Source organism: Battus philenor, unplaced genomic scaffold (genome assembly GCF_028537555.1).
Source record: "Battus philenor isolate CCGP_79_NKW_IND1 unplaced genomic scaffold, ilBatPhil1.0.hap1 SCAF_2, whole genome shotgun sequence".
Lineage (NCBI taxonomy): Eukaryota > Metazoa > Arthropoda > Insecta > Lepidoptera > Papilionidae > Battus > Battus philenor.
The window spans coordinates 16130995-16155846 of NW_027181682.1; the positions used below are offsets into that span (position 1 = coordinate 16130995).

At 33.9% G+C, this 24852-nt stretch overlaps 2 protein-coding genes across 2 annotated transcripts in view; one reads left to right on the forward strand and one right to left on the reverse strand.

The window, feature by feature from the left end:
- Positions 1-2011: 2011 nt before the first annotated feature.
- Positions 2012-11174, forward strand: LOC137921990 (golgin subfamily A member 6-like protein 24). Its single transcript, XM_068764800.1, has 9 exons — positions 2012-2140; positions 4123-4249; positions 5560-5673; positions 6510-6579; positions 7558-7678; positions 8619-9267; positions 9843-9888; positions 10505-10569; positions 10711-11174. Exons 1-9 carry the CDS (start codon positions 2012-2014, stop codon positions 11172-11174), a joined length of 1785 nt encoding a protein of 594 aa, XP_068620901.1.
- Positions 11175-11652: 478 nt separating this feature from the next.
- Positions 11653-24852, reverse strand: part of LOC137922348 (uncharacterized) — a 32200-nt gene continuing 19000 nt past the window's right edge. The window contains exons 3-6 of the mRNA XM_068765332.1: positions 16353-16550; positions 14164-14406; positions 12822-13025; positions 11653-11855 (exon numbers count right to left, since the gene is read on the reverse strand). Of these exons, the coding sequence (XP_068621433.1) occupies positions 11712-11855; positions 12822-13025; positions 14164-14406; positions 16353-16550 (789 nt within the window). The 3' untranslated portion in view covers positions 11653-11711. The remainder of the gene's footprint in view (positions 11856-12821; positions 13026-14163; positions 14407-16352; positions 16551-24852) is intronic.

Sequence of the window (24852 nt, forward strand, 5' to 3'; positions counted from 1 at the left end):
CTAAGACGTTTTTCCGTGTTACCAGCATTATAATTTTTTATGTTGCCAAACTTTCATTTAATTAATATAAAGAAAATCTAATAATTTGTTTCATGAGAACTCATGTGGTTTTCGATTACAAATAGTAAATAAAAGTGTAAATAATATTATTTATTATTTACACTTTTATTTATTTATCTAACACTTATGATGAATGATAAACGATTTATGGCCAAAATCAATTTCTACTATTTAACCATTTGGGCAGTGCAGAGATAAATTGATGACGGTAAGTGAAACAAGAAAATATCATAAAATACCAAAAAAAAAAGTAAAATCAAGTTGAGAAAGAAAATAATCACTAAAATGAAAAAACATTAAATAAATATATTAATGTCTGTTACTTATTATAATTACATAAATAAATATACCATAATATTATATATTTAAAAATCTACATAAAACTTATAAGTACATGTTATTTTTAATGTTGCCATAAAACTTGCACTTTTAATTAACTACGCTTAAATTTTTGTAATAGTCGTAAATTATTTTCAGATTTCTTCAAGAAAAATATAATTATTAATGATTATGAAGCATAAATGCCTTCCAAATTGCTAGTAGCGGTACATGTCATCTTCATAATTATTGGTTGGAAAAAAAAATATCTCGATTTCGATTAGAATCGATTAATATTCTAGGAAAATCGATTAGTTACATCAAAATAACATCGTGATGTTTTTAATTTATTGTATTCGTATTGAAAATATGCTTGATAGTTAATAAATATAAATGAAATTATTTTTATTTTTATTTAAACGCGACCTTAGTAGCTATATTCAGCATTTTTTATACTCGTATTCAGCGGTAAGAGCGGATTACCAGTTTCAGTTGCAAGAAAGAATCGAGAAGATTCCATTGTGTTACTAGTGAGCAATAAAGAAAAGTCGTCAGAGCTTTCTAGACCTTTCTGTGCGAGGGTTAAGGAGCTATAATACGAGCAAACAAATAAATGGTATCATTGAAATAATTTAAATATAACAAAAAAGAAAGAAAACTGAGATGTACTGTGATAATTTTATAAGTCCACTAAAAATAAAATGTAATATAAAATCTGAAATATGTACTTTGCATAAACCCATAAAAATAAAAGAAAATGTGAATGTGAAAGATAAGAAAAGGAATGAAAGATACCATGAAGAGAAAAAAGAGTAATGAATAGCAGATATTAGAAAGGATGAGAGAGAAGCATGAAAATAATAATATTCAGTGAAAGATTATTAATTGCATTGTAGGAGCCACTGTCAGCGGCGCATCAAAAAGGGAAATTCCACAGAAACAAATTCTTATATACAGCGGTATAAATATGGGCGAAGCTCAAATAAAATACACATTTCTACTTCGGCCATAGTGCTGTTATTATCTCAAGGCTTACTGGCCCTAGGAAGAATCCCACAGTATAAATAGCCTCTGCCGTGGTAGGAAAGAACGAGATATCCTGAGAAACGGGAGCCATACTTCGCAAGTTCCTTTGATATGATCCACCTACATGTATACCTGGATAAACCAGTCAACTATAGACGAAATCGTTTTAATGCGCGAGCGAGTAAAAATTTTATTAAAATTTTTTAACTTAATATAAGAGAAGCCGCGATCTTGGTTTTTAGTTCAACACCATTAGTATGTATTTTATTATTTATAGGTGTTACTTTCAAATATAAATAACTTCATAAATATACTCCTTTGTAAATCTGTATGTCATTTATGTTAAAATAAACATGACATTGAGTCATCGCAAATAATTTCAAAACAGCTAAAACACCACAGGACGACCCCAAATCATAAAACAAAACAAATCAATAGATATTAATGTAATTGAAAACAAAATTCCATCTCCAATATTTTACAGACAAAACTAACAGGTGAATAAAACAAATAATTTAAAACAATTATAAATGTGTAATTATTTATTAATGTAGCAATTTAATTTACTAGTTTCATATTCGAGTAAATACCAGTTTTTAAATACAATATGGAGGAAGAACATGACGACGTGTCGATGCAAGATACAAAAGAGAACAAACATGCGGACGCGATGCAAAAATTAATGTCACAGGCGAGACGGCGTAAGATCAAAGAGAGCTATTTGAATGCGAAAGAGGTGAAAATTTATTTATTTTATTTATAAATAATAATAATAAATAAATAAAAACTACACACCCTTGAGTATCGTCATCGAGTTGCCAGCTTATTAGTTTCCTATAGGATACACTTTGGAGACTGCTCGAAGGCACTTTTCGAACTAATTGAGCCATCTCCATTCCTTTATAGAACTACTAGGCGCAGGCAAAAGTTTCATCCATACGTTGTTGACATACCCAAAAGTCGAACTAAACGGTTTGACAGCTCGTTTTTGGTGAGAATCGCCAAGATTTGGAACGACCTACCTGGGTCTGTTTTTCCTGATGAGTTAAACTCTGGAGCCTTTAAGAGTAGAGTGAACAGGTTTCTTTTGGATGGGCGTGTACCACCTTCGTCTTCATCTACACTTTCCATCAGGTGAGATGGAAGACAAACGCCTATTCCATTACATCTGTATATAAAAAAATATTTCAGAATTTATTGAGTCTATAGAATATAAGTAAGTTAACAAAATTTACTTAAAGGCTATATTGGTTATGGATTAGTATGTCATACAATTTAACAATGACACTATTTTTTTTTAAAAAAGTCGCTTAGTATAGAAACTTACTAAACCCTTAATAGCCTAGAGTTTCAATTTTGATACCAATCTTTTAAACCGAATGTTCACATTACTATTAGTTTTTTATAGGTTGGCTGTACGTATTTTACTGTTGTATAATATTCTTTCTGACGAAATTAAAAAAAAATCTATTTTTCCCTTCATCTAGACCCTCAAGCAAACACAGTACAGTAATACCCCGCTTTACGCGACCCCGTTATACGCGGTTTCACTATAAAAAAAAAATGTCTCGAATTACGCGAAAGAATGGGTATAAATATAATGTAGTCATCAACTTCTCTATGGACGCGGGATCCCAATCCCCAACAGTGTTGGGTGTTATGAACGTATTTTACAAGAACGTAAACAAAACGTTACCCAAAAGACAATAGATGTATTTTTCCGTAAAAATAAGAGTATGTATTGCATAAAGTGTTCCTAGAATTAAAGTGATTGATAAAAATGATTTGTATTTTTTTGTAATAATTTTGGACTATGTTTAATCATAAATCCCGTTATACGCGAATTTCAGTTAACGCGATTTCTTTTGGAACGTATCCCTCGCGTAAAACGGGGTGTTACTGTAATATTAAAAAAAAATCACTTTCGTAAATCAGGCTACTAAGGGTTAAGATAATTTTAATAGTAACGATTATTTGCCGTTCACTCTTTGTGTAGGTATATCCAGTGGTGACAGAAACCACTTTTGTACACATCACATCATATAGGCTAAGTTTTTAAGATGGTCGAAAGTCGCTGGGTATAGGCCCCTTTAAACACGTTTTATAGTAAACATATCATCAGGCCCTTACCTTTAATATTTTTTCCACGGGCTTCATTATTTGCATTCACCATCTCAGTGTCATTTATTCATTCTTTTTTTATACATCACAAACTCTTTCATTCTTTTTCTTTCCTATCAACATTACATCACAGATTTTATCTCTTTTTAAGGTTTTTTAATTACTATTTATTTATTCCTTATGGTCTCTCTTATGACCTTCTTGCGTTAGTAAGAAAAGGACCAATATTTAGCAACTTCCGCACATGCAGTGGTTGTCTTGCAAGAAAGTGCACCGCCCGCCAGCCCGCTGATAAATGCGCGTGCGGCAAACAATGAGAATTACACAACCGCCACCGTCAAATCACTCAACACGTGTTTCACCCCTCCACGGGGCATCTTCAGGAGTTATGTTACACCGATTAGTGCCAAACACAGAGTCAATTCTTCTTGCGTTACTCCAGGGAGGTTCGATGATAAAGTAATATTGGTAACCGCTTAAAATCCAACAGACTGGCATGTCGTTTAAAAATCGCAGATCTTCAAAATACAAGCAAAGACGGTTTGAAAATTATTATTGTAACATTTTTATTCAAAAATATATGTTTTTACGTTTTAGGTGTTTCTAGGCGAACCAGATTTAGACCTGGAATGGCATGCGGCTCCGTACCTTAAAAAATGTTACTGCCCCGTTGAACCCTGCATCTGTCAGTCGCATCTGTTGAAGGCGGGCAATTTGCCTCAAAGTAAGATGTATACAAAACTATCGCATGATTAGAGTTAATTATAAATACACCAATACCTCGCTTTGCGTCGTTTTGCGTTTTTTTCGAAGTTGCGTCGCTGCTTAATTAGTACCAATTTTCACTGTGCGTCGTTAGATTTTCGAGATTGCATTGTTTTGGGTTCGAGTCATTAATTTTTTTTAATTTCCTTTTTTTTCTAAAAGATGGTAACACTTTTGTTTCTAATTGCGCCATACCATCAAAACTCGGGGATTTCCTTTCTAACTAAAAATGAACGCAATTTGAATACAGTTTTATTTTCACTTTGTTTTGCTAATTTTAAGAGTTCAGTTTCATTTAAGTAGATTGTTGTAATGTAGTATATTGTACTTTTTATTAAAAGAGAATAATAAATTTATATAAATTTTTACGTGTTGTTTCTAGTTACAAAAAAGGTAAATATTATTCCAATTTATTTATTGACAGAGTTATATTATTTTTGTTTTTTAAATGTTTACTTTGTTCAATTTTCTTTTAAAAAAGTAGTATTTTCGTAACCCTGGAACCTATCTTCGATCTTTACATGGCTTGCTATAGAAAATCTTAATTTCTTTGCGGCGTTTCAATGTGCGTCGTGTTTTTTTTGGAACGTAACCACGACGCAAAGTGAGGTATTGGTGTATATACAAATTCAATTAAAAACAGCAACGGGTTCGGCATCCGGGCTTACACTTAGTATTTACATATAAGTGCAACAACCATGGAGTTTTATAAATAAAGAAGAAGTATTAGTAATAATATAGAGAGAGAGAGAGAGAGAGAGAGAGAGAGAGATTGTATGCATGAAAAACATGTTTTTGCTGTCCTCTCTTTCTCCCTTACCATGATGAAGCAGGAACTATTTATACAATCTATAATATTTCATTGAATATTATTGTCATACCCCTCTCTCATCTTTCTTAATATCTTAAATTCATTTTTCCTTTTTTCACTTTACAATGTCATGCATTTCTTTTCTTATCTTACCTTTCTTTCCATCTCACTTTCATCGTCTTCTCTGTGGGATCCAAAATTTACATTTTCTTTTATCTATTTTTGTTTTTACATTTATTTGCCTTACCTAATACAATTAGTGAAGGAATTGCTCTAATGAATAATTTTTTTTTTAGAAGTGGTCGCCCATACGCCAATTGACATATTAACTTGAAGTTTCCGAAATTCAATTTAATTTGTGATAATTAACATTTACGATCGCGTTAATTCCGGAAATTGAGACTGGAACAATGATTCTTTAATGATAATAAATTGAAGACATTTAATTTTATATTCAGAGCCATGCAGCCGCAGAGGTCTACCGGAGAAGATTCCAACAACGAATCTGGTGCCGCGGCTGGCGGCGGCGGTGAAGGCCGATATTGAAATCACCAAGCAATTGGAGAAAAAATGTAAGAAACTATGTTTGCGGACAACGCAAGACCGGTCATCGTGGCGATCATCAGAAGAGGCTTTGGGCTGATGATGGTGGTGATAATCATCTAGTGATCACAGTGTGGACAGACAAACATGTTAAGGTTGTTAAAAGCTGGCGGCTTCTAATCGGTCCTTTTGGAAATCAAAGTCATACAGCTGATAACTAAAGAACGTTATAAGCAGGCCCGGAAAATTAGCTCGATCTAAACTAGAATCAAATTGAGACATATAGCTAAGATATTTCCCGAAAATTCCACGTGAAATAGTCGGGTTTTTGTATCATTGCAGCGAGTCAAGCAAATAAGACTTCGTACATAACGTGCTGTCGGTTGAAGTCCGCTGGTAAAGAATTGTGTAGCTTCTAGTGTTAAAGCTACATTCAATAACAGCTCATATTGCTTCGCTGAGAATACTTTTTTCTCCTTTTTGCACTGGGATTTTCTCCTAATTGCACTGTCTTAGGTGCACGGGAACTATTTTTAAAAACATTTCTTTTAATCATATCATGTGTTGTCATCTGTTTTTTCTTCTCAATGTCATTTATTTTTTCATATTTTATTGTCCAAATTCTTTCATTAATTTATATTTTTTCTAATCCTTTCATTCATCACCTACCTTCACCGACTTCTCAGAGCACTTACAGGTTTACATTATGTTCTGTTTTGCTTAATTTTTATTTACATTCTTTAACAATATGTTTTTTAATTTCTCATTTTTTTCTATATTTATTTTGACAAGTCTTATACCGATTTTTTTGGCTTGTGTTGTACTGGAAACTATACTTAACTAATGCTCTTTGGTCTACCTGCAGTGGAAGAGCGTGGAGCGGAGTTCTGCGCCTCAAACTGCAGGGCATTCCTTCATCCAGTTAAGGAAGGCGGGTGAGTTTGATGTTAAAGCTAGCTTTAAACTTGTTTTTATCAATATTTCTTTCAATGTTGTCCTCCTTGGGTTGTTTCCCTTCATTTGAGGGTTGTGACCATGACCAATCCGGCGCTACAAGCATCCAGTGACTTCTTGCAACTTTTACAATAGCGTCGGTTCCCTCAAGGGGGTGTCTACCTATGCCCGCGTCTACTGGCTTGTGTTCGCCACTCGACGAATCTTTTGGCTCCAATGGCCATCGGTTGCATGAGCTAGGTGCCTTGCCCACTGCCACTTTAGATATGCAATTCTTTGTTACCAACTAACGTAAGCTTAATCTTAAGATAACTTTTATTAATGATTGTAATGATCTGACCCACAGACGTAAAAGCGAAATTTCGAGAGAAAGTTGACATTGGGATTTTTAGATTAAATATTCGTAATGATATGTGACTTGTGTCCTGCCCGTGCCATTTAGTATAAAACTACATTTTTTTTAATGACACTCATTTTTAAGGGCCTCGGGCATTTCGTTCGCCCTACTTTGTTTAAGGCAGTGACGTTACAGTTTGGGGTTAAAATATTTTTTCGAATTTTGTATATATATTTTTAATCTTTCTCTACGATATCTTTTTCTCTTTCCTTGCATTCTTCACATTTTCTTTCATTCATTCCTTTCTAATCTGCTTTTACATATCACCTTTTCTCTCTCATTCCTATTCCTGGTACCATTTGGTTTTTTACACCTTTTTTAAATTTTTTTCTTTAATTAATATCTTTAATTAACAACTTTTTAACTTTTTTTCTCTTACTTTTATTTATTTCATTAGAAATTTGAAAGGAATCATGCCTGCTTGAACAGCTGTATGAATATGCCATGACGCAAAAGCTGTTCACGTCAGCTATTTAGCTAAATAAATAGAAGACTGTTTCTTTTTTGGCATTTTTATTTTTCAGCAACTAACACCGATTATGACAACTTTTTCTTCTTTCAGTTACCACGCAGAGAGGAAGAAGCTTATAGAGAAGTACATAAAGGACAATAGACTCGAGAAAAAAATGAGGCATTTCATGAAAGTCAAGGAGGACATTAGATCCGGCAAAATATCTTCTACGGTAATATATACCTTTGGCGAAAATATTATATATTACTACATATGATATTACTGCTAATCATTTTAAGTAAGGATTTGCACCAGATACGTGTGATGGAAGAAAGGGTCTTCCTTGATAACAACCTGGTACCCAATAGTAATATAACAAGGAAAATAAATGAAATGAGTAAAAATTGCAATCCTGAGTCGTTTGCTTGTAAGAAATCAAGCCATAATGTGAATGGATCACCTTATTAAAGTCATCAGATGTCATTGGATGCAAGCGAATGAGAGATTTATAATAAGACATCTACTAGGGAGGTTTTTAGGAGACTGTCTCTTGAAGTTAAAAGCAAAACTCGAGTGCTGAAAACAGACTGTGATCCTGTACATCCTTCTTTAACCAATGCTAGAACTAGATTTATTTATTTAACCAATCACAATCGCTTCTTAACTACTAATCACGCGATTCGTTTGTGTAAGAGCGAGGGAAGGTGTGTGCGACAGAGAAAGGTATATATAAATATGAATGCTCCTAGTTTTGTAGATATAATCTATGCAACTGGTTGTTGCCGTCTCACTGCTAAAATGCTGATGATGAATGATGATGCCCTTGTCAGAGCAGTTGTGTTTACGGAGTTAGTCGAAGGAGGTTTTATTATTTTTTTTACAGGCCGTATTACCTGTATTAGCAGTTTATACTTGATAAAGGAAGATGCTTGACGGCTTACTTATTCTGTATCATCAGTATTTGTATATGCCAAACAGTAGTGCTTAAGTAAGTATTACAGTTTTAGTGTGAGTGCGCTTTTATCGAGTGACGGACATATGTATTGCGCAGCTAGCTCCACATAAATATGCTGCACTGCATTCATGTAATATGCTTACCTACCAACAGATATTTACTCTTCCTTTTACACCATATACCAGTACAAAACATTGACTAATATTTTATATTTCAGCCTCAGCTTTATTTACTTAACGTCGATAAAAAGGAAGAAGAAAAAGAAATCAATAAAGTGGAATCAAAACTTGTGTGTGCTAACGAGGGAGTAAATGATGTGTGTGTTAACGAGGAAGGAAAAGATGTGTGTAGCAAGGAGGAAGAAAAAGTTGTACATACTAGCGAAGAGGAAAAAGTTGTACATGCTCAAGAAGAAGAAAAAGTACATGCACACGGAGAGGAAAAAGTACCTGCTCACGAAGAAGAAAAAGTACATGCTCACGGAGAAGAAACAGTACATGCTCACGGAGAAGAAACAGTACCTGCTCACGAAGAAGCAAAAGTACCTGCTCACGAAGAAGAAAAAGTACATGCTCACGAAGAAGAAAAAGTACATGCCCACGAAGGAGAAAAAGTACATGCCCACGAAGAAGAAAAAGTACATGCCCACGAAGAAGAAAAAGTACATGCTCATGAAGAAGAAAAAGTACATGCCCACGAAGAAGATAAAGTACATGCCCACGAAGAAGATAAAGTACATGCCCACGAAGAAGAAAAAGTACATGCCCACGGAGAAGAAAAAGTGGTACACACTAACGGAGAAGAAAAAAATGTGCCTATTCACGAAGAACAGAAACATGTGCACATACCGGTTCACGAAAATCAAGGTAAGAAAATTGTTGAAGCCGTTATAAATTCGTTAATAACGTTCGATATTCAAAAAACGGTTGCTCAGTCGATGGCATTGCGGGGAGCTAACTTATCTGCCTAACTACGACGCCAAACCGATCTTCTGTTTGCCTCAGCCTACGCAAAAGGTCAAAGTTTTTGTTTATTGCTTAACACCTGTCACAGTATACACGCAATTCCTTTACATTTTCTTGTGTAGTATGTTGTATTAGTTTAATACAACCGTAAGAGACTTTAAGACATAAATTAAGAATATTTTGTATCTGTCTCTGAAGACTACTGTCAAAAGTTATTGGTCGAATTCTGAAAAAAAAAAATCTAGAGTGATCACATTATACAGGTTGATAGGAAATAGGTGTTAAAGCTGTACAGCTTTTTGCTTACAAATGAACTGTATTTTTACGCTTTAAATCTTTTACATCTATAACCAAACACTCTTTATAATCTAGGGATATTTTTATTGGATCTGGTCGTGAACCTTCCGATGTTAATCGATGTAATATTTTAGAAAATGCACCAACGGCGTTACTAACCTGTGAAGAGTGTGTTACAGAGGGCGAAGAGTACAAAACCGGGTATCCACCGTCATTGGACGAAAGGTAATCATTTTATTTAACTACGGAACGGGGGTGGTTTATGACTTGTAGTGGGAGTGCTTCGGCTGACATGATGTCGATGAATTACAGAATATGACAAAAGTATGAGAAGAATACAGAATAGAGAAAGAGAAAAAAAAGAGAGCGCAATTTGAAAGAAACTACAATCAAATTGGACTCCCTTATAATGGTATCTTTTAACTTAAAAGCAATAGCAACCAACCAAGTCAAGGTTTGTCCTCCTCGGAATCCCTTGAGTGGGAATGCTAAATGCCCCATAACGAGTGTCTGACATAACAGTCCTAGCCGATGTGCCTTCTCGGAGGCCTCTGGTATTACATTGAGTGCCTCCTTAGCGACCTAAAAGCTCGACGGCTGCCTAATTCGGTAATATTGCGAGCGATAGTTCCCGAGCCAAGTGTTTTCGGCTTCCTGAAGCCAATATTTTTTTACAATAATGTACATCCATACCGAAAAAAAAATCACATCAGTTTATTTTATCTATAAAAATGTTAGCATTACAATCATTATTTTCTGATTTTATTATAGGGTTTTTATTCATAAATGATTAAAAAAGATTTATTTAAATTACAATGAAATATTATTATTTTTGTTATAGCCCCGATGGACAAGTGATAAGAATAAAAATCAATCCTTGCCTCTGCAATGAACCAGATCCTCAAGGTAATTTTTTAATTTAATATATGCTGTTAATTTTATTTATTTATATATTTAATATTGGGTTGATGCCGTATTTTTAGTTGTGATAGACTTTAATAGTATTATTAATACAGTAAAGTAATAAAGACAAGTGTATGTTTTAAGATATAATAGAAGAAATAAATTATCCTTACGAGCCAAAACCAAAGAAAGAAAAGGCAGGTACAGTACCACACACAGACACGTATACCAAACTTCCTCAAAAGGCACACGAAGGAGAAGGTAAGGATGTACACCTACTAGATGAAACAAAAGGGGTCGTCAAACCGGAACATACAGATTTAGACCATAAAGAGATGGAACTAAAACATGAAACCAGTCAACAAGAACACGATAAGAAAACCCCAACAACAGACCAACAAGTGAATGTGTTAGATAAGTCATATGCGCCGAGAATAGAGACATATGTGAAAATACCGACAAAAGATGGAGAAATGAAAGTCGATTATGAGAAGAACAGCTGTCTTTGCAAAGGAAGGGAATGCCGTCCAAGATGTAAACATCGGAAACAGCCGTGCAAATTTAACAAAGATGGACCTATAGGTCGCCAATATTATTCTCTGATATGATTTATCCAGTCCAGTCCACTTTAAATACCAAAAAAGCTGAAAAATATTTAAATAAAACGCAATATAAAGTACAACTCGTTTTATTTATCTTATCCTACATGAAAGACTAGCTTAAAACTAATTTGTAACTTAACAACGAATATTTTATTGTACAAGTTAATATAAATATGTGTTTTGTTTTCTAATTTATTATCTGTTTCAAATGGTCTGTAAATATTGTATTATCTTTGACAATAGCACCTGAAGAATTAAGTGATCGCCGCCATCTTGGAATAATTTTAATAAATAATGCTCATGTTTTCATATTTGATTTCGTGTAGTCAGAAGTTTTTATGAGTTAAAATAGTGTCAAGGGGTTATTAAAAATGGCGCGAAACTACATTGCGTTAATGACATTAGACGTGTAATCGATATTTCTTTATCGATTCAAAATTAATCGATTAGACAATCGATTGGGAAAATTCCCAATCGATAATCGATATTACAATTTACATTGTTTTTTGACTCCAATGACTAAGCGAATTAACTTTTGATGCGTTAAAAGTCAAATTCGTAAGGACGCTGTGGACGTCTTTGAGTCAACGGGATGTTGACTTCTTCAGCAGAGCGGAACACTTGCTGCTGGGGTCTTGGCGCAGGTCGCTGTTGTTGCGGGGCCACGGTGCGTTGTGTCTGTTCCTCCTGTTGATATATTTATTCATTATATCTATTTTGGATCACATATATCACTTAAATATGTCAATACAAGTATTTTGAAAGCCCAGTTAGATAGAAAGTGAAATCAAATAATGTTCCACTATTAAGAGTAACTGAGAAAATTCCGGAACAAATTTAGATGGATTTTAATACTACTAATACAAAAATCGCACAATGTTTTGTAATAAAATATTCTACAGCAGTGTTTCCCATCGTTTCACCCACGCCTTACAGTTGGGCAATTTGATTATTAAGGTGGACAATTTGAAAATAGAATCGACAAGAGTTTAACCCTTTCGCATTAATAGAACAATTATGTATATTATATAGCGGGGCGTAAGAATATTAAAAAAGCTATGGTGGAACATGGCACAAAAAGGTTGGATAACACTGTCCTACAGTATAAAAAAAAACTTTTATAATAAAACTGTCAGGGTATCAACTTTTTGATCTGAGAACAGAATTAACCCCCTGCTGTATTATAAACAATATAAAAGGTGACTTTTAGATTTACTTTTTAGGATATACATATCATTTGCGGCCATTTTGTTTTCGTAATGTCTTTTAGTTTCGAATTTGCAGTGGATAAACATGCGAGCTCTTTGGTATATTTTTCTTCCAGTTCATTGTTGATTTAAAACAATGTATTATAGTGGTATGTATCTTAATACATAGTATTAATTTTGTACATAGTGTATTATGCAGAACAGGAAGTTCGTCTACAAGATGGACGAACGTTGGATGCAAGATGTTTAGTTTTGGAAATCTAGGTGATGAAGAGGGTGGCACTCGACGGTGATGATTGGAATGCAACAGGTTAATAGCTTCTAGCAGTATAATGACTGTTGGAACTATTAGAACATTTTAATAAAGTATTTTGTATTTTTTAAATTAAATTTGAAAGAGAAATCAATTGATAATTTAATCTTATATATATTAGTTGTTACTGACCTCTTCTTCTTCCTCCTGTTCGTATCTGTCGTCCCTGTAAACCTCAGCAGGGTAGAAACGGTCGGAGTATTTGAGTGAAACATTAGGTTTACGGTCGACCTCCTCCTGATTGATGGGCCGGTAGAGGTAGTCGTTCACGAAGTGGTATTTCGAAGACCTCTGGCAAATGTTCTCTTGGGTCGCAGGCATGCAGATCAAGTGAACCTTGAAACGTGAAATTGATAAAACATGTGTTCAGGTTGATTTGATATTAAATCAGACGACACTTAGCATTTCTCAGGTTACTTTATTATAATAGAAGCGCGTTTCCAATCCAAAGGTGCTTGATAGGTTTGACTTTTTGATGCATAGACAAATGATTTTTTGTTTTTTTTTTTAAGTATCGAATGCCTTGAAATTCGATTTTAGCAACTAACCGAGATGACTTTTCAAATATGAAACGTAAAAAAATTATAGCAATTGTAATTTGTTGCTATTCGCAAATATATATATATATATATATATATATGTGTGTGTAGATATATATATATATGTATATCTGCCGTCTCCTTCGTGTCTCTCATCTTCATCCAAAGGTTGTCTGGTTCAAATTTACTTGAATGATAAGACCGCCTCTTGTACCTCTATAAAAAGTGTTTCTATTTTTTGTTAGTTATTATCTACAATATGATGATATATGATCTACAATAAAGTGTAAATAAATAAATTAATAATTAAGTATAAATAAATATGTGTCTATCTGTACTCAATAGATACAAAAACCATACATGTGAACGCCATAAAAATTTTGACAAATTATTAGATATATTGTTGTGGTATAAAAACTGCCTTATTAGTTCAGATTTTTAAACAGATTAAATATAGTATAATACATTAATTATTTACAGTGTATGTAATAAAAATGGCTTCACCTATTACGACGATTAAAGCTTGTAATTGGGCTTTTAAATTTGGGCAGCGAAATACCGTCAGGGTACCTTTCAGGGGTAGCTTTTTTATGGTCCCCTATCTTGTTTGAACAGGGACTATTTATTTCTAATGATTTATTCGTATAATTTTTTATTATTATCATTCTCCACTTTCATGTATCATATTATATTTCGTACTGTTTCTTTAGTTCTACAATTTTCCCAGTCTTTCTCTTTCATTCATCATTAGCCATACATCCATCCTCAACCACTACATTCTAGGTTTTCTTACAATTTTATTTATGTCACAATTTACTTTTTTTATTAACATTACATTACGGTAGCTTGCGTCTTCCAGTGCGGGTTCTATCCTTTGAGATGATGATAATATATTTTCACATTTCTCACAAGAATTGTACAGAGTTGATCCTTACCTGGTGGAAAGTGAAACCATCCGGACAGATCCAGGAATGCTTCACGTTCTCCTGGCAGTAGTGGAACACCTCGCAGTTGAGCTCCTCGTCCGCATAGTATCCTGTTTGTTTGCCGACACAGTTGAACTTGGACTGTTGCAGCAGTTCCGAGAGCCGATCGGGCTCCTCCTTCTCTTCTTCTTCTTCCTCTTCTACTTCTTGAACTTGCTGCTGTTGGTACTTTACTGGACGTTGTTCTTGTTGCTACCAAAAATTAATTAAAATTATTACAAATTATGTTTTTTTTATAAATATTTTATTATTCATGTTTATAATGTATCTCCTATTACGCTAGTATAGTTCTTCTGTGTCTCCTATAGATATATTTGAAGGAGGCATGTCTTGCAATGGGCTTCTATGAGTTGAAACGACTACCCGAGAAAAAAAAATTAAATATGATATATTCGTACATAAAAACATTCTTGACATATGTATATATATATATAATTGGTTGAGGTTTATGATTGCAGCTATTTCTTGATGAGATCTATAGCAATCGATATGAGCTCGCACGATATTGTGGTCTATTCCAATCATACTTTCGTCATATATCAGTCAGGAATGTATGTGGTTAATACATACAACTGTATTATCATACTTTCTCTAAAAACCTACTAGATGGCGCTAGTCATTGAGGTTCATATACGTAGTACTGTTTTACCGACGTTTTATTTTCTTTAAAACCACTATGTCTGCATGTATAAATAATTATATATCACAAAAATTGTGTTTCTATCTTTCTGTTTCTATCCTTGAAGGGTAGCCTAACATTGTCTGCAATATGAAACTGTATACAGTACCCGGCGATAAATATTGCACATCGACCTTTAGAAAGAGACAGTTGGCTAATTTCGGCTTCGTAGAGCGTTATCTTTGTCGCACGAAATATAAAGACTGACAAAACGTCACATAGGTAGTGTGGGACAGAGATAGTGCTCTACGAAGCCGAATTTAACCGATTGTCTCTTTCCAAAGGTCGATGTGCAATATTTGTCGCCGGGTAATGTATGTATGTACGGTCTAAGATTTTAGTGAAAATTTATTAGTTACACATAACTGGAATGTCTGGAGATTTAATTTTTATTGTAAGAAACCAGGAAGCTTACATTGTATGAGATAATGGAGAATATTTGTTTTTTTTTAATAGAAAAGAAATTTAAATACGTAACAAGAACATGACATTGTATCGCAATATTACAATGGAATCGATTCTATTTTATACGTGTAATCGATTTGTAAATGCAAATATCAGAATCGCGTGCAATTTTTATTTGTTTCGTGTGAAATAATCCGTGTCACAATTGTTTACAACTTGTAGGCAATGTGTAAAAAAAATTACACTTTATAATCTGTTCCGACTACCGACCGTTTCAGTGAAAGTTGAACGAATCGATTGGAACCGATATCAATTTCATTTTTTTTTTATTCGACACTATTCGATTTATTTTTAATCTGTTTATCATTTCGATCTTGATTCATATGATATAGTTTTTTGCAGATCTATCGCAACTATAGATAATTATAAATTATATTTATTTCAATAATTAAATTTGCATTTAACAAGCTAGCTGCGTTCGCAAAGATTTTTTACGTTCTCCTATGATACTGGGTTCTTTATACCCGAAAATAAACCCACTAAAGATGCGATACAAGGTCATTACAGCCTTGTATATTTTAATTGACCGAATATGATTTTTTTTTCTAGTAAAAACTTAACCGTATTTATTTTTCTCTCTGCTATTAGATCGCTTAGTATAGACCAAGTGTAGAAATTATGATAGGACGATAGTGTACCGATTTTTAGTCTTTTTAAGATCCGGCCATGGCTTCCTCCTGATCATATACTTTGATATCTAGGAGCCTTTTGTAACATATGACAAAAGTTAATAAGGGTCATGTAACTATTATTAATGAAGCAGTAGAAGATTGAGATTTGCAATCGTTTGCACACTTTGTGCATTAATTATATAGGATTGTAACTGCTCACAAATAAATGACTAAAGAATTGACAGCAGCGTCCATCGCGAACCATAATACCACACTACGATCTCGATTGTGGTATATTCCCCCATAGATATCTTTAGGGAAGTACCCATGTCTTGTAGTACTCGAAAACGAAACGACTAGGTAACTATTGCAGCTAAACTCACCTTCCTGTGTGGGGCTCTGGGTGGAGCTCTCTGCTCCTCGTACTGTGGTCTGTTGGAGACGACGACGTACTCCTGTTCCTGTGGTCTCTGCTGGTAGCCGGCCAGCTCGGCGAGAGATGGTGTTGGTCTGAATCCGCTCGGCAATGCGTTGGAGAAAGCTGCTGGGGTGTATGCTCGAGGTCGAAGGTTGCGCGTCTCCTAGAAAAAATTAAAAAGGAAATTTATTAGAATTGACTTAAAAAGTTATAGTAAATTAAGATCGCTAAACACTAGGGTTAAAGATAAGTTTGGAAAGGTTTTCGAGTGTTGACCACAAGTTGGTAGACGCGGCGTAGATATGCCCTTCACTAGGTGGACCTGGATGCATGTAGCGCAGGATCATCGTGGCGTTCTTGAGGGGAGGGGGGAGACCTATGCCTTGCAGTGGGCGTCTGTCGCCTGAACAGAAGAAGAAGAACCCTAGTGGTAATTTGCTAAGCTGGATGAATATATTTTTGATTTGGTTTACTTAATTTGACTTTACTGGCATTTACAAATTCCGCTAATTGGGATATTAATTCAAGTCTTGTTTAGTTAATATGCTCTAAGGCATGGATGCCGGTCTAATACTGGTGGCCCGCCGACAGCAAAAATAATACTCTCGTACATTCGAAAAATATTGAATTCTATTCCGGAATAAAACCATCAGTTCATGATTTGCCCGAGTGGCCCCTAGTCTTAATAAGTCTGTGCAACCATGCTTTAAGGACTATCACTAGAATTTTAACAAATTATATCACAATTATTTTTTATCGCCTTGGATTTAGGGAGGCTATCGGAGTATAAGAATTAAATCGTAATCTTTAAAAAATGTATTTTTTTTTTAAATATAAAAGTTGTGAGATATATTAGACCAGCATTTTCTTAGTTTTAAATCGAAAATTAAGAAAATATTTATGAATAAATGAAGTATTAGGGGGAACGGAAAGTAATGCCGTTTCTGTCGACATATTTTACATAAAAACCGATTGGTTTGTTACCGCTCCGACATTGAACATTTGTGTACTGGATGGCAAAATGTTGTTGATATTGTTGATGAGAAATAAAAACTTGTTAAAAATGTAATTGTGTGAATTTAACTTAAGAAAGCGACATTACTTTTCGGTCCCCCTGATACATATAAATGTATAGAACTTGGTTGACTTATTTATGTAATCGATATTGTTACAAAGCACGAGTTACAGAACCCTCTAAACAATAAACACGAAACCCTAGGATCAAGAAATGCCGTAAACACTCGTGACCTTGAAGTTATTTGTAGATTTTTGTGTACGGTTCTCTGACATTCTAACCGAGTACTATCTCGAACTTACTAGAACCTCCTCCGTTGTATAAATAGGTGTACTCCCCATGTCATACAGTTAAGTGTTGTTTTTCGAGATATAAGATTAAAATCTACGATCAGTGATATAAAGTGATTATTTGGTAAGTTATTTGGACAGTGATTTCTTGAGTTCGGAAGTTAAGTTTGGACTGAACGAAAGTATACTATGTATTAAAGTAGGGTGACCATCTGATTTGTGAATATAGGACTCCTTGTGAACCAGTGGCGTTTTATTACGAGTCAGAATCCACAGGAAGTAACAATATTATAATGTAGATATTAAACTGAACATAGTTTCTAGCCGACTCAACAGATCAGGACTCCGTGCCTGTGGTATTTACTACTGCGATGATTTAAAAGTGCATGTAAATGCCTACCTAAACAAAGATATTTCTAATTTGAATATATCTACAAGAATACAGGAACTTTTATTGTTTTAAGTTTCATGGAATCATTAGTTAGCCAATTTAGTCACCTTGACCGAATCGTGTTGAGTGTGGGCGTAATGCTAATCCTACCCACGTGTACCTGACAATAGGTGCATTGTTAATCAAGTCGTGCAATATAAAACTAGATTTTGTTTTACGAAATCATTTCTATTATCATTCAACTTATTTGTTTCGCTATCCGCGATCTTGAACGCAATCTCGCGCAAAATCGATTTTCGCTCGAATCGATTTTATTAGTGGAGTATTTTATAAAGTACAATTAAACCTATTTATATGTTGAATATTGCAATATTGTTGATAAATTATGGTGATATATATCTCTTATAAATCACCCACAGCTGGGACCCAAGGTTAGATGATAAAAGATGTAAAACCTTTTAAGTGATCGATAACTTACTACACTAAATACTACCACTACTCCGCTGGCTCAGTGACTCAAAGTGGGTCTTGGCCTCCGAACTTCCACTTTCCTCTATCTTGCGCCATCGTCTGCCATTGGTTGACATTCAATTCGCGCAAGTCTGCCTCAACGCGATCGATCCAGCGATACCTGGGTCTACCCACTGGTCTTCGACCCCTCGGTTTTTCCAGGTACGCTACCTTCACGCTCTGATCCGATCCCATTCGCTCCAAGTGACCAAGCCAGCGGATTCGTTGAGCTTTATATTCTTAAAATTATTCTTAACTTTGAAATATATTTATTTATTTAATATTCTTTCTTGTATACTCTAGGATACAATTAAATAGTTTCATAATAATAAACAAAAGAGTACAATGGTCGGTCTTTCACACAAGGTAATCTCTTACAAACAACTATAGTATGTAAAAGGTAGAAGTATAGATAATGGGTAGTTAACGTGTACATAACTTACATATATACAAACATACATACATATTACGGTATAATATATATTACATGTATAATACAAAAATTTATAAAAATATCAAATAATTTGGATCGTATTTGCCTTAGAAAGAATAAAGAAATAGAAAGGAAAATAAATAAACTAAAAAATAAATAATCATAAGTTCTAGTTAATAGTTTTTAACCGTTTTCTTAAAAACAGGTTTATTCATTATTTACTTTTTTTTACTATTGGAATACGACAGGACAATAACCTCTGGCAGTAGTCTGCAAATACAGATAAAAAAATAATTAATTTTAATATTGTAATCTGTATTTTAATTTTCTTTAACTACATTATCATTACGCTATTATATATAAAATTATTGATTTTCAAATAGAGTGTACCATACACTAATTGACAGCAAATTTTTACATCTATAACCAATCATCCCGTATAATGTTTACTAATTAAAACATCTGAGAGGCTTGGATTTGGTTGTTTAATCAGTAAGAGAATTTATTAGATATTTTGCAGTAAATCTAAATTGCCTAGGTCTTACGAAAATTCTTCCATCTTAATTTTAAAACTTGCAACATTTTCAGATTAGGTTTGGCTAATAGCTATCGTGGCAATGTTAATGAAAAATTGCTTTTTTAAAAGTTTTTTATCTGTACTCCTATATTCTATTCTCAATTTAAATCTAATTGTGTCTCTTTTTTTAAAGAATCTATTATTTCATATATAAGGAGGATCGGAAAGTTATGTCGTTTCTACGCATGTCGATATTTTATTGTCATTTGGTAGTTCATTACATATACGAAAGACGATTTATACCAGATCGCAAAAGGTTGTCGATAACGAAGGTGAATATATTGTAGATTAGAAATAAAAACTTGTTAGAAATGAAGTCGTGTAAATTTCATTTAAGAAAGCGACATTACTTTCCGGTATCCTTAATATATTATTATTCACTTAGATCATATAAAAAAGGGAAGAGCCCAATTTGAATGAAATAAGAAACAGATTGATCTCTATAATAACATCTGTCAAAGCTACGAATGTTCAGACGCCTCGTGATATATGAATAGCATACAAACTTAGACTTGTTATTGTGATCTTAGAGCATATTGGAATCTCGAAGGTTCTTTAATCAAAAACATTTCTCTTTTCAAGGTTTTTCTTTCCTTTAATATCTTCTAGCATTGCCGGGTAAAGATCCCGTATAGCTTCTTGCCATAGTTGACAGTACGTCTAAACGTTTATGAAGCGAATATAAAAGCAAATCATACGAAGAAATAAAGTAATTCATATATTTAATATTTATCTTCCTAACTTGTGAAATAACATCTAAAATATCTAATAAGTTCATTATTCTCTATGCAGCACCCGGCGATAAATATTGCACATCGACTTTTGGAAAGAGCCAAGCGGCTAATTTCGGCTTCGTAGACTAAGTCTGTCCCACTCTACCTATGTGACGTTTTGACGGTCGTTATATTTCGTGCGAAAGAGATAACGTTCTACAAAGCCAATATTAGTTGATAGTCTCTTTCCAAAGGTCGATGTGCAATATTTATCGCCGGGTATTGTACTTTTGTTTGGCGGTCATAAAAAGTTTATACGGTTTATTTATATGCTAAATAATAACTGTAAATTTCGTATTACATTTAAATTAAATGAAAGTTAACATCAATTAACATTATTTAGCAAAGGCTTCGTGTTGTGAATGTAATACGCTATTTATGTAATTAAAGGCAATCGATGAAGTATTTCCCGCCATCCGATCGTGTTCGAATTACGAACACGTATTGTCATTTGAAAAAAGAACATCGCGAACACGTTCGTGCGTTACCGTTCCATTATTCAACATTTTTTTTTGCTTTTCAATTCAAAACAATTAGATGTTGCATTATGATTACCGGATATAATTACCTGCCAGTTTTAATCAATCAATTATAGATTTTTTTAATGTACAATTAGGTGCATTGTGTTAAAAGAGGTAAGTTTAATTAAACTATTTTGTATAGTGAAATCTAAAAAACATTGGCCTATAAAATAATTCCTAAAAAATAATGGCAACATTTATATTGATGAATAATTACATTGATATGTAAATCATAGTTATAAAATTATATACAGAGTATGATATATTCGTACTTTTTCTATTTTTGATATTTTCAACCTTTAAAGCCTTTAAAGTATAGGCCTTCGTCAAAGAACGACATAATGAACGGTCTTGTGTTACTTGCATCAAAATTCCCAACTATATCGGTCCATCTAGGGAGGAGCTACCCACGTCGTGTTACTTAGGATCTTGCAGTTCTAAGTGAGAAAAGGACCCAATATTTAGCCACTTCCGCACATGCAATGGTAGTCGTGCAACAAAGTGCACCGCCCGCCAGCCAACTACACAACTGCCACCGTAAAATCACCCAACACGTGTTTCACCTCTCCACGGGGCATCTTCAGGAATTCTGTTACACCGATTAGTGTCAAACACAGAGACACTGCATGTGCGGAAGTGACTAAATATTGGTCCTTTTCTTACTTAGGATGGACTTCCGCAAGGTAACGCCTGATTCCATTAAATCTTCCAATTCTAACTGCTACTTTAGACGAATAATTCTTTCAGCTACAATGGTAATTCTCCTCATTCCTAATCCATTGCACCCTGGGTGACCTTGAGCCTTTATATAAGGCGTATCAGAAGAGATCACGTATCGATTCCATATATCTTCTTCTCCAATAATAATTTATTTTGTTGGAATTGTTTAATATAAAGTCTACTATGAGAAATAAATGTGTTTTAAAATTATACAGCGTGACTGTTTAAATATATATATTTAAAATTAACTTTATCAAGATCAGATTGGAATAATGTTTTTAATGTACCATAACGTCGACAACACGCGGTCGTTGGCCCGGCGGTTTGCGTACGTACGGTGAACTTGGGACGGCGGCAAGTGAAAGTGGAAAGGCGATACAATGTTTTTTTTTTTATTTCGCGCCAGTTTTTGCCACGATTTGTCTATAGCTCAAGAAACTTTGATATATCGTTGCCATTCTTTAGAAAGTAAAAATTGTTTTCATTCTTTACAGTATTATGTTTAATTTATAACAAAATTACGATTTCAAACCGTAGATCCGTACAGAAATAACTCTAGAGCAAGTATAAAGTTACAGGCAAGTTGAGCACCCGGCGATAAATATTGCACATCGGCATTTAGAAAGAAACAATCGGTTAATTTCGGCTTCGTAGAGCGTTATCTCTGTCGCACGAAATACAACGACTGATAAAACGTCAATAGATAGTGTGGGACAGAGATAGTGCTCTACGTAGCCAAAAATAACCGATTGTCTCTTTCTAAAGATCGATGTGCAATATTTATAGCCGGGTACTGTATAAAGTTTGTGAAGTGGAGACCACAGGCCGCTTCCAACCAGTCCTATTAAATTCCGAAAAGAGTCCTATATCTATAAATATACGTGATATGTTGGCGATGATTCGAAACAGTTTGTCCAATCCGTAACATATGTTCAACTGAGTCACACATCCATAAAATAGTTACGTATGTAGTTTCATTTCGCACAAACACACTTTCCCTAAATAAACATTCACTTGTATGTATTTAAATAAGATTACTATTAAGCTAATGGGTACTTCGAAGTTTATACTGTACTTAAACAGGCGAATGTGTTAACCCGAGGTCCTCTCGCTTTGCACAACGGTGTATACATATTTGTATTTCTGTGGACATAGACGTAATGTTATTTTAAATATTTAATATAGCAAGTGTGACAGTTATACAAGGAAATTAATGTTTCACTATCTTCTTTTGCAAATTCTAAGCAATTGTTGGGATTTGATAGAGATAGAATATTGACAGAAAAGTCCATCTGGTAGAAACTAACGTAAATATATTTTAAGTGATTTCTTTTAGATTTACGTCTGATGTATTATTACATTAAGATCATGGGTTCGATTTAGACATTAAATATATAGGACAGAGTTCCCCAAACTTTTTTGTGTCGTAGACCCCTTGCCATGTTTTTCCGTGTTGGGTAGATCCCCTACTTACCTGATATTGATTTCCTGTAAATTTCTAACTGTAGTGAAGTTTAGTGTTAAAAACTTTAAGCAAAAACACATGTTAATCTATACATTTAATATTTGAATTTAAATTAAAACTACTCAAAATAGAATTTTGTATCTACTATAACAACTAAACCAATCTATTATACCAACATCCTACAACTTACACAATTTTATAAACATATATAATAATTTTTTTGCTTTATAGGTACTTTTATAAATAATGTAAATGTTTTGATATTATAAGATAGTATGTAGATAGATAGTATATGTTTTGATAATATAAGATAGTCCACTGTCGTGGACCCCCATTTTCATTTCATGGACCCCCAATTTTTTTTTCGCTGACGTAGACCCCTTGCAGGTTGTCATAGACCCCTAGGGGTCGATATAGACCACTTTGGGAATCACTGATATAGGTAATCCTATCCTGCTAACATTCATTTTTCCAGAGGATTGGCAGCAGCGTCCTCTGCATACCATAATACCACAACGTGATCGCCAACTCGCGTGCTAAACGTGGCGATTATGGCGATATCTTTGGGGAAGGTCTGTGCCTTGTAATGGGCAGAAACTACGACGAATTTATTATAGGACATTAAGTTTAATTGTGCTCTATTTACGGAATCCATTGAAGTGATGGCGGGTGGAAAATGAAGAAAATGCATGAAACGAATCTTGAACTCAAAGTTAACTCCGAAAGGATATACCCGGGGCTGACTAACCTGCAGCTCAAGAGGAACATACGCCTCTTTGAAGGATATTTGTGGCTCTTGAAAAATGTACCAGAGTTCCCTTTTCATTTTATGGCACCCGAGCAGTACTAACTAACTGAACATTTGAAACAATTACTGAGAAGCTCTGTCAATAGTTCAACAGATTATAAATAATTATCAAGAAGTAAAATAGACGTATTTATTTTTTAATATCTATTACAATATACATTCTTTGTACTTTTATTTATATGCTGTATGAGTGATATAATTTCAGCATTTTAATATCTTTTTTCATTAATTTCACTGCTTGATAACCCCTGATATATAAAATGAGTCGATGTGAAGTATGGTGTAATAATAAAAATTAATTCATATATACAAAATGATTCGGGAATTTGTATATATAAGGTGGTTGAGCTTTTGACTTGTGACACTTGAGATATATTAAAAAACAAAATGTAGATTTGCAACGCTTTAAATCAACTGTCAAAACTTGGCTGTACAGGTTGGATTCCTTTGCCTTTCATCTGTCAGAGCGTATGACTGCAAATAAGGTGTTAGATTCAAATTGGTATTCACCGTCAGGTTGACAGAGAACGAGCGAAATACTTTCGACTGATTAAATCTTACGTGTTTATCGATTTTAGATTAGATGTGAAAGTGAATGTACCCGCGTAAAGTTTTATAGTCTGTGGAACGCATTATATTTAGACATACGCACATCTAGAACAACGGTTATAATGTACGGAGCACTTTTAGTCAAGTAATTGTAATATTTCTAAATTTAACTAGTTTCACATACACTTACCACATATTTACACAGTTACATACCACCAAATTCAAATATATTCCTAAAAAGAAATATCACGGCGCTTTGGAAATCTCGTCGCGTCATCACTGAGACATATTTATCTGCTACAAAAATAGATGAAGTCAAGATATCATCTTAGGTCTTAACTATAGACAGCAGTGGTAGCTTAGCGTTAGAGGACTAAGAAATGCAATTGTAGATCACAGGTTCAATCCCTGTG

Excerpts from the sequence above, each read along its gene's own strand:
- LOC137921990 (XM_068764800.1), top strand. The coding sequence starts at position 2,012 with ATGGAGGAAGAACATGACGACGTGTCGATGCAAGATACAAAAGAGAAC. Across the intron at positions 4,250-5,559 it reads GGCGGGCAATTTGCCTCAAA|AGCCATGCAGCCGCAGAGGT; the intron begins GTAAGATGTATA and ends TTTTATATTCAG. Across the intron at positions 6,580-7,557 it reads CATCCAGTTAAGGAAGGCGG|TTACCACGCAGAGAGGAAGA; the intron begins GTGAGTTTGATG and ends TTCTTCTTTCAG.